General features: G+C 29.9%; 1 protein-coding gene across 1 annotated transcript; it reads left to right on the top strand.

Moving 5' to 3' along the window:
• The first annotated feature begins 9,638 nt into the window (after positions 1–9,638).
• Positions 9,639–12,903, top strand: LOC129874876 (uncharacterized). Its single transcript, XM_055950256.1, has 12 exons — positions 9,639–10,040; positions 10,162–10,427; positions 10,534–10,608; positions 10,693–10,751; positions 10,831–10,963; positions 11,039–11,135; positions 11,221–11,287; positions 11,681–11,779; positions 11,900–11,989; positions 12,077–12,231; positions 12,326–12,427; positions 12,508–12,903. The coding sequence occupies exons 2-12, from the start codon at positions 10,226–10,228 to the stop codon at positions 12,674–12,676; spliced, it is 1,248 nt and encodes a 415-aa protein (XP_055806231.1). The 5' UTR covers positions 9,639–10,040; positions 10,162–10,225; the 3' UTR covers positions 12,677–12,903.
• The last annotated feature ends 4,054 nt before the right edge of the window (positions 12,904–16,957 follow it).

The following is a 16,957-nucleotide window of genomic DNA, read 5'->3' as shown; positions in this document are numbered from 1 at the left end:
GAAAAGAACTTTTACACAATACCTAGAAATGTTTAACCGTATCGGACATATAACTTGAACATATAATAGTTCGGTTTAAATATGCTGATCCATTATATTTTTGATTCAAACATATTTTTTTATTTTTTTTTAACAGAAATTTATACTTAATTTTAATTTTAAAAAATACGATAAATTTAAAATCAAATGACTCACCTCAATTTTAAATACTAAATTCGTTTTGAAGAAGTGAAGTGATCATGTTCAAAGATACGATAAAACAAACATTTCAGTCACTAGTCAGCGTTGAAACTTGTTCCTTAGCATTTAGATTAGTGATACGGCGCGTGATTGTTAAATCATCTGAGACTGAGATTCAAATCGTTCTTTAAAAGTAAGATAATTAAAACACACAGTTCTTTTAAAATATATATATATTTCTCAGGGAAAGTGACTGAGATCATATCAAATAGTTACTATTATTGTTATAAAAGATCAAAAGGAGATGGGAGTTAAAGAAGAACATACTAATAAATACAAAAGTATCTCTTATCCTTTCTTTTTTCGGTTTACAACAGAGAGGAGTAAGGTGAAAGTGTTGGAATTTGGGCCGACTGAAAAAGGACAGATGGCCCATAAGAGGGCCCTTTTGTACAGCCTGTCTGATTAGGTTACGAGGTCCAACTTGGCTTGAACAAGGGATGTTTGTGGTCTAAATAATTAAAATCTTGGGAATTGTGGGGGATTTTCTTTTACAATAATCTCTGATTTTGGCATCTTTCAGTTATTATTGGAAAATGACATGTCATCTAAATCATGGAAAGATCGAGCACCATTCCATTATTGCATGAAACCGTGGAAATATTTTTCGAGAAAATAGTTTCTTAATTATAAAAGTATATTTAAAATGGTCTTTTAATTATATATTTATCGAATTTAGTTTTTGAAGTATTTAAAAATCTATCATATTTGATCTCCTAATTATATACTTATCGATTTTAGCTTTTTAACTATATACTTACAGGTTTCAGTCTTTTAAGTAGTTAAATGGCTATCAGATTCTGGTCTCTTATCCATTTTTTATACAAATAACTTAAATTTATATTAACGGAACTCATGCATTCGTGAAATTAAATCATTAACTCCTTTTTTCAGTTGTTTCTCCCTTTCCGCTACTTTTTTTTTCAAATTACTCTTATGAAAAGAATAATAACTTCAACGATTCAAAATTAAATTAATGAGGAAAGAAGATATAAGTCATAATTTTATTCAATGAAGGATAAACTGAAGCATATTATTATTGCTAATGACTTGAATATTATGTGTTCCTTTCTTAAGCGGTTAACGATGCATAATCCTCACGAATTTTTTAATTTTTTTTTCATACAAAAAAAAACAAGAGATTTTATCTTATTACTCAAATTTCTCTACGTAAAATAAAACGAAAAGAATAATAAAATCGCTCAATTTCAAAATTAGAAAACTAATAAAAGTTGCAAATCTACCATTTTAGAAATTTCAACTTCTAAATAATTAAATAAATTCCCTTCAATAAAGTCTTTGGAGTACAAATTTTGGAATCAAAAAATGTGAGAATACATCTTTTAATTTTATTCTCACTATAAGAAATTCGTTTCTATTAAATATAAATAAATATCTCCCACACCTCACGAGTAATAATTTTTTCATCAGAAAAGGGCCTAAAATGCCCTCGAACTACTGAAAATGGTACAAAAATATCCCTCATCCATCTATTGGGCCTAAAATGTCCTTCGCATCCACCTTTAGGTCCAAAAATTACTTTTTCTTTAACGGAAAAGAGCATTTTAGGCCCAATAGATGGATGAGAGATATTTTTATACCATTTTCAATAGTTCGAGGGCATTTTAGGCTCTTTTTAACAGAATTTTAATTAAATAATTTAAATAATTTTTTTAAACATGTGGCGGCAATCTATTGGTTACAATTTAATTATTTAAAATTAATTATAAATCAAAATTTATTTAACAGAATTTTAATTAATTAATTTGAATATTTTTTTTAAACACGTGGCGGTCGTCTATTGGTTACAATTTAATTATTTAAAATTAATTATAAATCAAAATTTATTTAACAGAATTTTAGTTAAATAATTTTTTTAAACACGTGGCGGTCATCTATTGGTTACAATTTAATTATTTAAAATTAATTATAAATCAAAATTTATTTAACAGAATTTTAGTTAAATATTTTTTTTAAACACGTGGCGGTCATCTATTGGTTACAATTTAATTATTTAAAATTAATTATAAATTAAAATTTATTTAACAGAATTTTAATTATGAAAAAGGACCTAAAATGCTCTCGAACTATTAGAAGTGGTAGAAAAATGTCTCTCATTCATCTATTGGGTCTAAGATGCCCTTTTTCATTAAAGAAAGGGTCATTTTTGGATCTAAAAGTAGATGTCAAGGGCATTTTAGGCTCAATAGATGAATGAGGACATTTTTGAACCATTTTCAATAGTTTGAGGCATTTTAAGCCCTTTTTCGTTTTTTCATTTTTATAATGAATTTTAATATATTCAAGTCATTAGTAGCAGTAATATGATTCACCATATCCTCTATTGAATAAAATTATGGCTTATATTTTATTTCTTATTAATTTTATTTTGAATCGTTGAGGTAAGGTTCTTTTCACAAGAGTTTAAAGAAAAAATAGTGAGAGAGAGAAATAACTAAAAAAATGGGCTAATGATTTAATTTTATTGAGGCATAGATTCCGTTAATATCTACCTAAATTTGTGTAAAATTGAATAAGAGACCAAACCTGATAGCTATTTGAATACTTAAATGACTAAAACCGGTAAGTGTATAGTTAAAAGACTAAAATCGGTAAGTGTATGATTAAGAGACCAAACATAATAAGTTTTTAAATAGTTAAAAGATTAAATCTAGTAAGTATATAAATAAGAGACCATTTTAGACCTACTCCTATAATTAAGAGACTATTTATGACATTTTGTCAAATATGTTCGGCCTACGAAAAAAGCCTCCGCACAAGCCGTGATGGACATTGATTTTTATATTTATATGCTAATGTTACACTTCAGGTGATACTCTTTGGCTTTTAGGATTTAAATTTACAATCAAACTTAAAAGGTTTGATTCTCAAATTCAAAGTTACCACATAAATTAATACAGTAATATCAAATTAACTCCTCTTTAATACTCAAATCCAAACTCGGAACTCAACTTTATTTATTGGTAATCCCAGTCTTATTAAACTCCCGTTTTAGAAAAGTTTAAAGCAAGTTTTGACCTTTCAATTTGGAATCTTCTTCATTACTGAAGCCCCCGGTTAATTTTTCCCTTCTTTTTAGAGCTGTTATTCAAATGGTTACTCTTCTTTTTGGAATGCTTTAGAGATAAACTAACTTTAATTTGCACTTTGAAGTTTCGAGCTTTATTCCTTTTGCCTCAGAAAGTTGATACAAATAACAATTAATTAGAAAATCCCCAGTTATATTCAATTATAAGAAGTTGGAAAATTACGGTATAGCAAATAATTTAATGAATTATTTCTTTGTAGACCTTCTCCCGAGAAAAACATTCAGTAGCGATGAATATATTACATTTGAGTTTATGTTTTGTGTCATATAAAAAATTCTTATACTGTTTTATCAAATAATCTGCTACACATGTTAAATTATACCGTTAATATATCAAATTCAAACTCATTTGATTCTATTTATAAATGATATAAAGTAGAATTGCAAATACAACAAATTGTACTTCAAATTTGATGCTTTTTTGTTTGTTTGTTTTGCTTTTGCTTTGTTTCTTTATTCGCAGAAAATGAGAGGAGTATCTTTTTCTGTTTTTGCCCTTTCGTTAGACCAACTCCAATCCAATTCCCTATTTTACTATCTAAAAAGAAATCTTTTTCTATCTACTTAATATTATATTATTATTTCTATTTTATTTTTATTTTCTTATTTTATAATATAAATCCTTTCTTTCTTTTTTCCAAATAATCACCATATTTAATTTTTAATTTATTTTTTTCAAATTCTTAATATTTAATATAAAATTAATTTTTTATTTTAAATTTCTAAAAAACATATATTGCAAGCAAATATTAAATAATATACATATTAATAGACAATTCAAACAGAAGTGATATCATTAATGAAATACAATTACATAAATATTATATAAATACTCAACTTTTAAGATTATTACGTTGCTCCCATAAATGCTCTATTAATGCATTACGGAGTTCAAAATAAGCATTTTTGTCCTTAATTTTTTTTATGTCTAGCTAAAAATTGTTCAAATCGGAGATTTTCATCTATCACCATTTTTGTCGTTGCAGTTGGAGCCTCTACGACATTTTGAATTGGTACATTAAGATCATGTTCATCCTCAATTATCATATCAAATAATATATTTGAAATATTTGATGAAAATTAAAGTGACGGAATTTTTTTAAAAATATTATTAATCTGAAATGATAGTAGTATATATTAAATAATATATTTTTAAAAATGTTGTATTACATTAAAAAAGAATTACGAATATTACAAATTTAATTAATGTCATTATATGATTTATAATATGTTAATTACAAATATTGTATGACAAAAAGTAGAAAAATGATATAATAATAATAATAATAATAATAATAATAATAATAATAAAATATTAAAAAAGTGAAGTAGTGTGAATAACTATATTCAACTCTCTATATTTGGAGTGTAGAGAGTAAAATAAAGGGTGGCTAGAAGCTCAATCTCTATTTTACTTTTCAAATATAGAAAATAGAGAGTAAAATAGAGGGCGGTTGGAAATGATCTAAAGGTAACCAAAGGAGCTCTGTTCCTCTGTTTCTTGGATTGAAGCTCTAATTTTCCAATTTTATTTTATTTTTTGAGGTTCACGTGCCATATTTTCCCATAAAGTTGCAATTAGTCGAGTTCTTACAGATGACACAATTAAATGTTATTTAGTTTTGTACTAACAGTAGGCCTGGTTATCATTTTTCTTTTGTCTTGAACTCATCATGTGACACAATTTGAAACACCAGTTGTTGTATTTTTGTCACATTGGAGTACTATAGTTAGTCAACTAAAAAGCCCGTGAGTATGGAGTAACAAGTTACATGTACTTATCCTTTTGACAAACATGTCGGCCAAACCATTTTATCAATTTGACAAGTAACAACATATATATAGCATTAGCTGAAATTCCCAGTAACTAGACTACTAGATCAAGAGACTTACTATTATTCTTTTGCCACCACGAGAATATATGTAATTAATGAAACATTCATAGTTGATTTGCTGATGAATGAAAACATTGTACTTATTTCAAAATCTACGATATAAGAGCTTTGACCGCAAATTAAAGGTTGAAAAACTTTTTATCTAGGTCATATGTTCAGCCTTATGCAAGGAAACAACAAATTAAGCTATAAATTTTAAAAAAATATTTTTAAATATCTGCTTGGTCGTATATTTTATCAGATTTTGAAATCTGATAATCAAATATTTTCAAGTTTCTAAAACTAGCTTCTTAGAACTTTCACTTACAAAACTTCAAAGTAAAATTTACAACTTCAAAAATTCAAATTTCAAGTTTCAACTTCAAAATTTATGATAAAACATGATCTAAATCTAGTATCTAGGTGAAGAAGGATAAAGAGACTCATTATCACCAAATTTCAAGAGTTACGGTTGATCTTAATGGTTGACCCCAAACAGATTTATCAACCATAAAAAGAAATGATCTTTTCATAAATAGCCAATCGGATGCACTTTATAGATTATACAAATATTACACATAAATTAAACATACATTATATAATTGTTGATTATTTTGAATTTATGCAGTTACGTGAAGATATAACTATTTCGATTAATTCTTCTAATTTTTTTTTTTAAAAAATGGATCATTATGCAAGATGACTTGCATTGGACCAACCTATTTTCTTCGTTGGGCTCATCATATATCTGAATGGGTCATTCCTAATCCTAGGCTATATATGAACTATTTTTATTAATTTTCCAGCAGCCTAGAAAAATACTGCAAGCATCATCAGCCAAGGTCGATGTATCGAAACATGCTCTTCGCCCGATCATGTCTGAACTGCAAATTCAGTTAAGGTCGATGTCACCTTCCTCTTTCCTCCATTTCTTAATTCACTTAAAAATAAAATAAGATTAGGGATTCGCAAGGCATTGGGCGAACCCCAATTTCATTATTTCATTTGCACTTACTCTCTCCGTCCCATATTATTTGATCATTGTATTAAAAATAGTTATCGCATATTAGTTGTCCAGCTTACTAAATTAAGAAAGTATTCATTAATTTTTTTCTATATTATCCTTGCAATTAATTCATTTTGAAAGTGTTCACATTTACTTGTAAAGTTTTTAAGGGATAAATTAGTAAAATTATTTTCTTATTTATTTATGATTTTTTAAACACCGTACGAAATAAAAAGTGATCAACTAGTATGAAACGGAAGGAGTATAACTTAACCAAATGTTTGACGAACCCCAATTTCATTTGCACTTAACCAAATGTTGGGCGTACCCCACGAAAATTAAGTGCTTGGTTTGTTAGGTGTGAGAGCTGGGTAGATGAAGTTGTTATATTTATGATGTGATATTATTTTCCTTCAGGGTATTAGTTAATTTATAAATAAAAGTTGCTCGTGTAAAGTCATTGTTGTTGTGACCTTGTTTCGTTAGTTGTAATAGCAATGAATTTTTCTCCGTATGAATTTTATTAAATTAATACTCAATAAATTAATAATCTTTTTAAAATAATATTTTCCTTTTGTTCTGAAGACCAATGGAAAAAATCACTTATTTCAATAAGATAATAAGATAAAATATTCTTAGAAGACCCCTTTATAAATATATGGTCCCATTAATATTATAACTTAATAATTTCATAAAAGTTCAAATATATCTAAGACAACAATTTAGTGAAATATAATTCTATTATATTTTGTTAAAATTTAAATCTAGTTGAAACTCATCCCTAACTTTTTTTTTATTGCATCCAAAAGTTTCGGTGTTGTCTGTTCGAATTGCATCATAAAATTGCAAAGAGTCTAGATGCGATAAGTGTTTCCTTATGCGTAACTAGTTCCAAAGGTATTGTATCATCTTCAACTTCATCATCAACATTATTTTTTTTTCGGTGGTATCCACAATTTCTTCTAAGCTTTGAACCTCTGAACATATATCATTTTGACCCGGGTAATCCAATAGATCATTAATCATAACCTCAAATTCATGAATGATGTTTTCATAAGTGGATTCATAAAAAAAATGACTTTTTTTTCATATGGATTCCAATTTCGTCTCCATGTCTTGTATATCAAAATTAACCCTCTTTAAATTTCAAAACACTCTTTAAATTAATAAATATTAATTAATGATACATCTACAAAATAATAATATATCATGATGTACGTATATTAATTTAGATGGGGTCTCATCAATTGTAAACATGTGACAATAAAGCTAAATTGGGTTCGCCCAACATTTGACCAAAGTGAAAATAAAATAATGAAATTAGGGTTCGTCCAAAGCCTGGCGAACCCCCTAATTTTCTATTTTAAAATTTGCTGTTCGTCCCTAATCGGATGAAGGTTTGATACGATGGATTGAAAAATATGTCCTTCAGCGCCAGACTCTATATGCTACTATAGTGGAATAGCTCTCAAAATATAAAAATAAAAGTTGCAATGAGTGTAAAGACCAGGAGAAATGCAATGAGGAAAATTGAAGTTAACCCCCCAAATTAACGAAGATCGTTTAAGATTATATAAACTATATAAAGGGTGTGTTTAATATAGTGAATTTTTTTTTCATGTTCGATTAATCAATTTATTTTAAAAATATTTTCTCTAAAAAATAAATAAATCTCTATCACCCCACTCTCCTATCTTGCTACCCCTCAGTCCCACCTCCGTAGTGTTTACTAGATTCTATGTAAAAAAATTCTTAGTAATTTTTTTTTGACTTACATATATAAAAAAGATTTGTTATGAAAAAAAAACATTTTTATTTTCCTTCCTACCTAAGTCCCAACACAACCCAAAAAGAAAAAGAACAAACAATTGGGACACTTAACAGCGACGTGTGCCAATTTGGATCCTTAACATGTTTTTTATCAAGGAGAGGATGCAAATTGACATGTTTTGACGAAGTCATAATTTCTTATATAGTCCCGCCTTTTGCAGTGGCTGTAAATGGAAGTTGATCAGCAAGGACAATATCAAAATAGACCTAGGGTCCCCTTGTAATACTGTTTAATTAATAAAAAAATTATCTTTCCCAATTAAAAAAAAAAAGAAAAGAAAAAGAAAGGTCCATGTAATTGCAAATCGAAATAATCCATCCAAATTGTTTGGTCTATTTGTTGAACTACCTTATCTAGTTTAATTAATAAATATTTTTTTTTCATAAATCGAAGATCTCTTGTTTAGTATTTTAACCAATCTAAATATGATCCAACTCGTCATGTAACACCTAAGTGATTACTGTTTGTCTGGATCCAGTTGTCAAGTGTTGATTTGCAATATTGATGTGAATGCAGCTTTCCAGCAGTACATCTTGGTAGGCGATCAATACGATTCTTAGAACTAGTATTAAATATTGTGACCATAAAAGGATGAGCTGCAGCGAAGGTTCCTTAATCGAAGATTTTGAATTTGAATTTTGAATACGAAAAAATTATATCCTTCAAGTGGAACCTTATGTGGTGTTAATTTGGAATAGTCAAATAATATCAAATGAAAAACAAAAAGAAGTATTAAATATTGTGGTGCCGACAGATTAAATAATAATGATGGGGAATTGAGATGCATAGACTTCTATACACGCCAAATGAGTCAATCTATGTTTTTGCATGAAGTATCGTACAATTTAACAATTGCAAATTGACATTTATATATAGAATTGAATACATTGAAATAATGTTAAAAGAGAGACTAGATCATGCATTTAGTATTCTGACTTAAATTAGTTATGATTCCCAAATGGTATGCCTAGGTTTTCATCAGTTTATAATGGTGTAATCTAGGTTAGTTTGTGCGCATTTTTGGCTATTTTTATCAAGTACAAATAGATCTAAGATTTAAAATTTATAAATGCCACTAAATACACTACCCCTTTTAAGTTATTGGATTTTAAATATAATATTTGTACATATTTAATAAATATCTTAACATATATACATATAGTCTGAATCAAAGATATTGGGTTTGACTTAACCCATAACCACAACTTTGCATCCGCCCCTGTTATCGTGTACTTAAACAAGTAACTCTGGTGTCTATTTTATTTTTATATTGGTGGTGTTCGAGCCAGTTTATAAGCGCCTCACCTATTCAACTAACGACTTGTATAAATATGGAATAACTTTGGCCACCACAGGTTAAGACATATAAGCAGAATCCGATGTATCTGAACAGTGGTCTTTCATGATCTTCATCCATTTTATTAACAGTTAGGCTCCACCAATTATGGACTTTTAAGACAAGTGCAATTGACATATAAATCAAAAACACACAACTTCAAAAGGCACATATTTGATTGATGGAGAGTGCTAAATAATTTACTCCTACAAAGTCAAACAAACAGCTTTGCACATGTTATACTCTTTGAAAAATAAACTTCCGTTTTCCCCTTATTTTCCGCAGTTAGAAGGAGAAAGTTCATAAATTACAAGTAATATAATAGTACGAGTCTACAAGATTGTTATATAGAAAATAATGGACTAGTTGTAAATCTTCCTTACGCATTGGCATGTGACTTATTTCTCGTAATCCTCATCATTTGCTTCCAAATCTCAGATTTCTAATCTTTTAATACATAACTGTACATCCCACTAGCAAGTCTTTCTTTTCCTTTTAATTAGTTGTATATATATATGTATAATTAAACCATCCTGGAAGCTTCACTTCACATCTGATAGGCATTGCTGCATAGTCACTTAAATAGGCGACAGTGATACTTGTACAATTTGATGTCAGCCCACACTAGCAGCCTGGCATTTCCAGTAAGTTCCCAAACATTTTTTAGTATACATTGCAAATAGTCCTAACTTGCTTCTTTGCCAATAATAAATGTGACTTTGCTTCAATAGTTTATGTAGCTGATGTGTTCTGTGCTATTGCCAGAATCTTGCATTAGTCAATGCCTATGTAGGATGTTACTAGCTGAGATCAGTCCCCTTGAAGAGAAATGGGGTGTGCGGTTTCCGTGTACGCGGTTGGAAAAAAGAAGAAGAAGAGTATCATCGCTGAGGTCAGCATATTTGTCCCGTCAATGCGTGTTCCTGCTCAATGTGATCTCCAGAGGACACTAAAGGGTGTGATTCCTAAGGATCTTGCTGATAGACTAACTTCTATAAGGAACCAGATTCTGCTGATCTCGCAAGATACAGGTATATATATATAAATATATGGATGGACTAAAACTGGAAACTTGTTCACATATAACATTCATATCCTACCTTATTGATCTTTTGATTACTTCGTTATGTTCTCTAGATGTTTCTGCTATTGATGAATTACAACAAACGCTCGCGGAGTATTTGTCTCTTCTTGTTGGCCTTACTAGAAAAGGTTAGCACCCTTTAAAGATTTATGCACTTTATACTTTCAAACGTACAATTTTAGTGCTAATCAATCGATCATATCATTTTACAGAATTCGGGCCTCAAGAATTGATTGGATTTAAGTGGAAAAACCTGGAAGATGGGCAAGAGGTTCAAATTCCTTTATCAATTCGTTGTTTGTCACTTGTTGACATAATTTATGATCCTTTGCTTCTTTTATAACTAGCAGGAAACCTCTGTAGCAAACTCCTGGTTTGAATTACTGTCTGTCCTTCACATGATGGCAATGTTAACATTAGTAGAGGCAAATATGAAGCTGATACCAAAAGACATCGCTATGACTGAACGGGTTGTATCAGGAGGTACTGTGGTTATTAACGTTTAACTCTTAAAACTCAAAAGTGTGATAGCAATGATCAGCAACGTTTCAATTTCAGATTGCATGAGGGATGCTGTTGATTTGCTGCTGAAAGCATCAGGTTATTTGGATTTCTGTGTCCAAGATGTTCTTGTCCACCTACCTCCTGATGTTAAGTATGTAAAAATATGTTCAGCCTTATTCCACATATATATCTGTTTCTGTGACATTTTATTAGTTATTTTATCCTAATTTTACCAGGAACAAGTTGCCTAAAGATCTGCATCAGGGTATTCTTGAAGCCACCTCAAACCAAGCACTAGCACAGGTATATGTTATGCTACTCGACGATTAATTGGAACACAAGTTTTGATTCCTTATAGGCTATAAGTTAGAGCCAATAAAATTAAGGAAAAGGTAACTGTTTTTCATATCAGTAAAACTATCTCCAAAATGGAAATCCTTTTAGATGATAAAGTGGGATAAATGAATCCAAATCAAGTCAGACAGGGCAGTTAATTATTATCAACTCATGATAATTTATAAGATCCAAGATTCTAGTTCTTGTAGAATTCAATACAATCAGCTTCCATAAAACTGAGCTAAATCATCATAGGCTACCAGTAGATAATAGATACGGTGCAACTGACTGATAAAAGTAAGAGGGTATTGAAATTCCATATATTGACTGATTCCTGATATTGCTTGAGTGATATTTCAGGGAACTGAAATTCAATTAGGTTTGGCTCTTGAAAGTCAGAATGCGACTTTATCAGTGAAGAGGAGGCTGGCATGTGAAGCAGTAAGCTACTATGCACAGGTACTTAAGAACATATTAATGCTGATTTATTTAATTTGCCAGAAATTCATCCCGCTATTAGTCTTAGTTTGCTTTTTCCATCATATCATTGTATATCCAACTTCTTTGTTTCTCTTTTAGACTCTTTGCTGCTTGTCTGGAGACAATAGTTTCCAAGGAACAGCAAAAAAGCATCTGTTGTTCATCAAATGGAAGTATCTCGAAGCAAAGGTTTTTCTTCCTACCAAAATTGTTGATTTTCCAGTTATGCTTCTTTCATTCTTATTGCCAATACATATATGTTAATGGCATAGTCAGGCTGCAGCTTACTACTACCACGGTATAATAGTTGACAAGGGCACAGAACCTTCCTGCCATGTTAGCGCAGTATGCTGTTTCCTCGCAGCAGAAGAACTACTTGCAGAGAGCAAAAAAGCCTCCTTAAGTTTTTGCCTTGCAGAACCTGTGACCAGGTTTTTAATTATGTCTTTGCTCTTTTTTAATTACATTGCAACGAAAGACCATTATAGAAGTACTAACTTTAATTCCTTGTTGTCTTACTTGTAGAACTCCTCCAGCATGGGGTGTTATGAAACATTTAAACAAAAAAGTCCCGGAAACTGCTGCCAAGAAGTCCCAAATGTATGGCTACCTTTTGGACCAAGAAAAGTGAGTCTTACAGCTTACACAACATTGAATGCTTATTCAGTTTTTTCACACTTACTTAAAAATGATGACTTTGCAAGCAGAGATCTTCGAGTACTGCCCGATCTTCCAGAATTCCAGTTGTCACTCAAACCTGACGACTACACATTGCCAGAAGCAGATTCAACATGGGATAGTAAAAAATGGGATATACCTGGACAAAGCCTCAAAGAACATCTCAAAGATTGTGAAGATGGGGTGGAAACTGACTAACATATTTGGCATTGTTGTACTTCGTTGTTTTGAAATATCTATATGTACATTTTTTTTTAACAATACAAGTGTTGAGCAGAGGTGCAAGGCTCAAATAACTTGAATCTGCTTAGAGACAATGTCACTTTAAAAGATATATCGTCGGTGATCAATACAAGAAGATTGACATGAGATCTTTATATGTATAATAATATATGCACTCAATGGTTAAGATGCATTAATTCCGATTTCTATTTCCTTTTCAAAATTGGTGCATTTTCTTACTCTGTTTATCAATCCATTGATTTGTTAGCCTAGCCATAGGAAATTAATGTTCTGTTCTATTCCGTAGTTTCCGTGGACATCATCTAGATTTAGCAAGTTCTATTTTTGTCATTCAAAATTTTAATGCTCACAGCAGCTTGGATAGAATGAGATGTAAAATACACAAATGACCAAAAAAAAAAAAGTTTATATCCACTAACAGTGCAAGTTTTTTTTTTTTACACCATCAGAGTTTAACTAATACCCACTGACACTGTGCAAGTCTTTTTCTTTACACGGTTAGGTAACATTAATTGGTTATGTTGATGCGGGCATTTCAGTGTTGAAGAATTAAATGCTTATTCCGAAATTCGGTCATTACGACTTTTCAAAATTGGGAGTTACTGTTTGTTTATCTCGAAATTCGGTCATTAAGAATTATTTTTTTTATAACAAATAAAACTAGGTATTAAACACAATATCAATTATCAATAATAAAATTTTCATTTCAGTAAAAGAAAAATAATATTTTGAATATTTACAATTTGACAATGAACTATCTCATATGCAAATAAAACCTTTGGGCTAAATGCTCTTATAATCCAGCTATATCCTTTGGGCTAACCTTGAAAAGTATGGGCCGACTCCAAGAATGAGATTGAGATGGAACAATATATCCATTAATCAATTAGGTTTGAATTTTCAATTAGCTAACATCCTTAAAAAAAGGTTTTAGTATTAATTCATAAACCATATGTATCTAGTACTCCCATCTTTTTAAGAAAAAGGGATTTAAATAACCTTTTACTATACACAATATTTTAATTTTATCATTTGTTAATTTTTTGGCTATTCATAGCTTCTCCCCTCTTAACAAATTGTCTTGTATTTTCTCTTGAAGCTAATGGAATTACAACCTAAAGTATGACGTATGATAATTTAAGTACAAGTGTTACTCAAACCTTTTTTATCGAAGTATTTTGATACGTGAAATTATCTCGATTTGTGACATGACAATATTTTTACTTTGCGAAACTCACATGACCTAAGTTGAAAACAAAAATTTACTCAAATAAAAAAAAAGGAAATTTAGGAAGTTCTTTGAAACATTTTATATGTTGTATGGAAAAAGACTAAATATGTCTTTAAAATAAGTAAATTGAGTAACTATGCCCTTGAGAAGAGAAATTGAGCTTTGTGATATATAGAAATTACTCGAGTTAGTGAATTACAAACAAATATGTAAATTAAAAATTCGTAAAATATAAAACGGGTGGACCCATAAATTTTACGTATGGCTGGCAACATTGACTGATGTTCTATACTGTGGAGATCGATACCCTCAACTGGATAAGAAGACTTAGATGAATAGTACTTCCTCTAAATTATGTTTTTAGTTTGGGTACACCTTTTTAAAAAAATTACTTAGTCCTAAAAAGTAGACATATTATTACTAATTTATCCTCAATAAATAGAGACCATAAAAAAGATATAGTTTTTTTTAATGTAAAATTCTCTTTGTTTAAATAAATAAAAATTGGAAGAAAATTATTAATATCTTCTTGATTATGTGAAATATCATTTATTTTGAAACAAAATGATAAAAGGTAAAAACACCACTTATTTTGAAACAAAGAAAATATTAATTTAATAATAGCCGGGGGTGGGGTGGGGTGGGGGGATGTCAATGGCAATAGTAGGATCTAGAGCTCACACTTTTTATATTCAATTTGTAGCTATAGACGTAGTAATTAGAGAGGCAGGCAATTACAAGAGGACGACAAAAACGACGAGCAAATTATTGTGACCCATTCTCATATTGTTGGATATAAGTGTATTCATATATCTAATCTGACACAATTGTTGCATTTGCATATCCATATAACATATTCAATCTGACACTTTAGTAATTTTTGGAGTTTATATGATATACTTACGTACGTGGAACTTTTGATATCGTCCTCTATACTTTACATTCCTTTTTTACTTTTTCTACGATTCATTATGTCTGTTTTTTAAGTAAAACGAAGTAGCTTTTATTAGGGTTATCCAATTTAGAATATAAAAGGCAGTCCGGTGTATTAAAGTTCCCGCAATGCTCAGGGTCCGGAAAATCCAATTTAGCATATGATGAAAATATATTCACCCAGGCGGGTTGGTTCTTGAGCATATCCGAATCGGGGAAATTATTGAGTAGTACCCAATTACCCATTAATCAAAATAATAATCAGAATTTAGTCTGTCCAAAAATTTGTATATTGACCCACAAAAACACTTATTTAAGCATACAAATAATAAAAGATATTAAATTGTTAGAGCATTCTAGCGTGATTATTGCATGATTGGAGCATTCTGGCGTGACACATACCTATGAAATTGAAACCCCCTATGCACTGAACTTGATATTAATAATGTTATCCATTGAAATTATGATTTCATAATTTTAATATTTGTTTTAGCAGTTTTTAAAACACATATGTGTATTTTTGTAATTGTAGAAATATTGAATTAAGTTAAACTCATAAATTATAAGTTGCATATATCTGTCTCTGTCGACGAGCATAGTAGTAAAACCAATTGCTTACTAAGCTTGCTCTCGATCATAATGTAGCAATAATATAATTAAAAGATTAGTGGGTATAGATAGCAACCATGTCCCAAAAACACTAGATTGCTAGTGGCAAATTCTTAATTAGATGGTAGTGATTACTTTTGTATAAAACTAGGATTATCCATATAATTTCTCATTGAACTAATTGTGGATTTCTTAGATGAGAAAAGCAAAGTACATAGCTTAAAGTATGGACTACCTTTTTAATTAGAAGAAAGAGAGATGCTCCAAAGTCTCATTAAAATTATTCATAGCACTAAACAAAACGAAATCATATTTGCTTTAAAACGGGAACTTTGAGGATTAAGCAATTCAAATATGCATATACAAAAATGTTAGTTAAACATGATGGTGCACTATTTGGTATATAAAGTCTTACCTACTTTTCCTTTTCGATGCCTAATTTTCAATCCAAACTCCAAATTAATTATAGCAAAAGATAAAACGAGTTAGGGAGGACCATCTTTTAATTTGCTTTGACAAAAAGACAATGCTTTGTTGTGTTTGAAATATATATTTTTATTATTATTAAGTGGCGCTTAAATAGTATAAAATCATGTTAAATTTAATTTCCATGGAACAGTTGGTTTTTGGTATTATCTTAACCTAGAAAAAGACACTTTCTGTCCACGCAAGAGTATGAAATAAAGTGAGTTAAATTTTCCCTTAAGTTCAAATCATTTACTCCCTCCTTTTACTTTTACTTGTACATTTTTGGACTTTACATGCTTTTTAAGAAATATTGTATGATGTGAGTATCTTATTAATAGATGGTTAGTATTAGGTCTTAAAAAATGATCTGAGCAATAGGTAATTAATACTAAGGATAAAATTAAAAAAAAAACTTAATATGTTAAAAGTGACAAAAAAAAGTGAAAATCTATTTTTAAAATTAGAGGATAACTAAATGTGAACGGAGAGAGCATACTTGTCTAAGTCTTCGAGAGCAAAATTATCGAATACTCACGTTGATCAGAAGTAATAGATAATCGATAAAATAGTTGAGATCAACGCTAATTGATCGGCATACTTCATTTTCTTTTGATCAAGAGCAATGAGCACAAGAAAGGTCCCTTTTGTCCCATGTGCGGATGACAAATGGAATTAGCTCCACTGAAGTTGGCAAAATTGGGTCAAGACTGGGTCCGAATTTGAGAATTTCAAATGTCTTGTAAGTCAGTGGAAACCTGAAATTAATGGGACCAATTCAAGGCCCTAAAATTAAAATTAAAGTCATCAATCATCATGAGTAAGTATCAATGTCGAGAGACAACTCTCTTCCTAAAGAAACCAGCAAAATAGCCTTGTAACTTCGAATTGAAATAAGGGGTGCCTCATCACAATGATCAAGTTCGCGCAATTGTTTACCAAAAACATATGCATACTCGTGCCTACACTATTTATTAAAAAAAATTTATTTGAATCTA

Source organism: Solanum dulcamara, chromosome 11, assembly GCF_947179165.1.
Source record: "Solanum dulcamara chromosome 11, daSolDulc1.2, whole genome shotgun sequence".
Taxonomy (NCBI): domain Eukaryota; kingdom Viridiplantae; phylum Streptophyta; class Magnoliopsida; order Solanales; family Solanaceae; genus Solanum; species Solanum dulcamara.
This window is presented reverse-complemented; position numbering and strand designations above follow the sequence as displayed.

What these genes read in the sequence shown, in the direction of transcription:
- LOC129874876 (XM_055950256.1), top strand. Translation starts at nt 10,226, where the DNA reads ATGGGGTGTGCGGTTTCCGTGTACGCGGTTGGAAAAAAGAAGAAGAAG. An exon ending in GCTGATCTCGCAAGATACAG is followed by an intron (nt 10,428 to 10,533) that starts GTATATATATAT and finishes TATGTTCTCTAG; the next exon opens with ATGTTTCTGCTATTGATGAA. An exon ending in CAGTAAGCTACTATGCACAG is followed by an intron (nt 11,780 to 11,899) that starts GTACTTAAGAAC and finishes TTTCTCTTTTAG; the next exon opens with ACTCTTTGCTGCTTGTCTGG.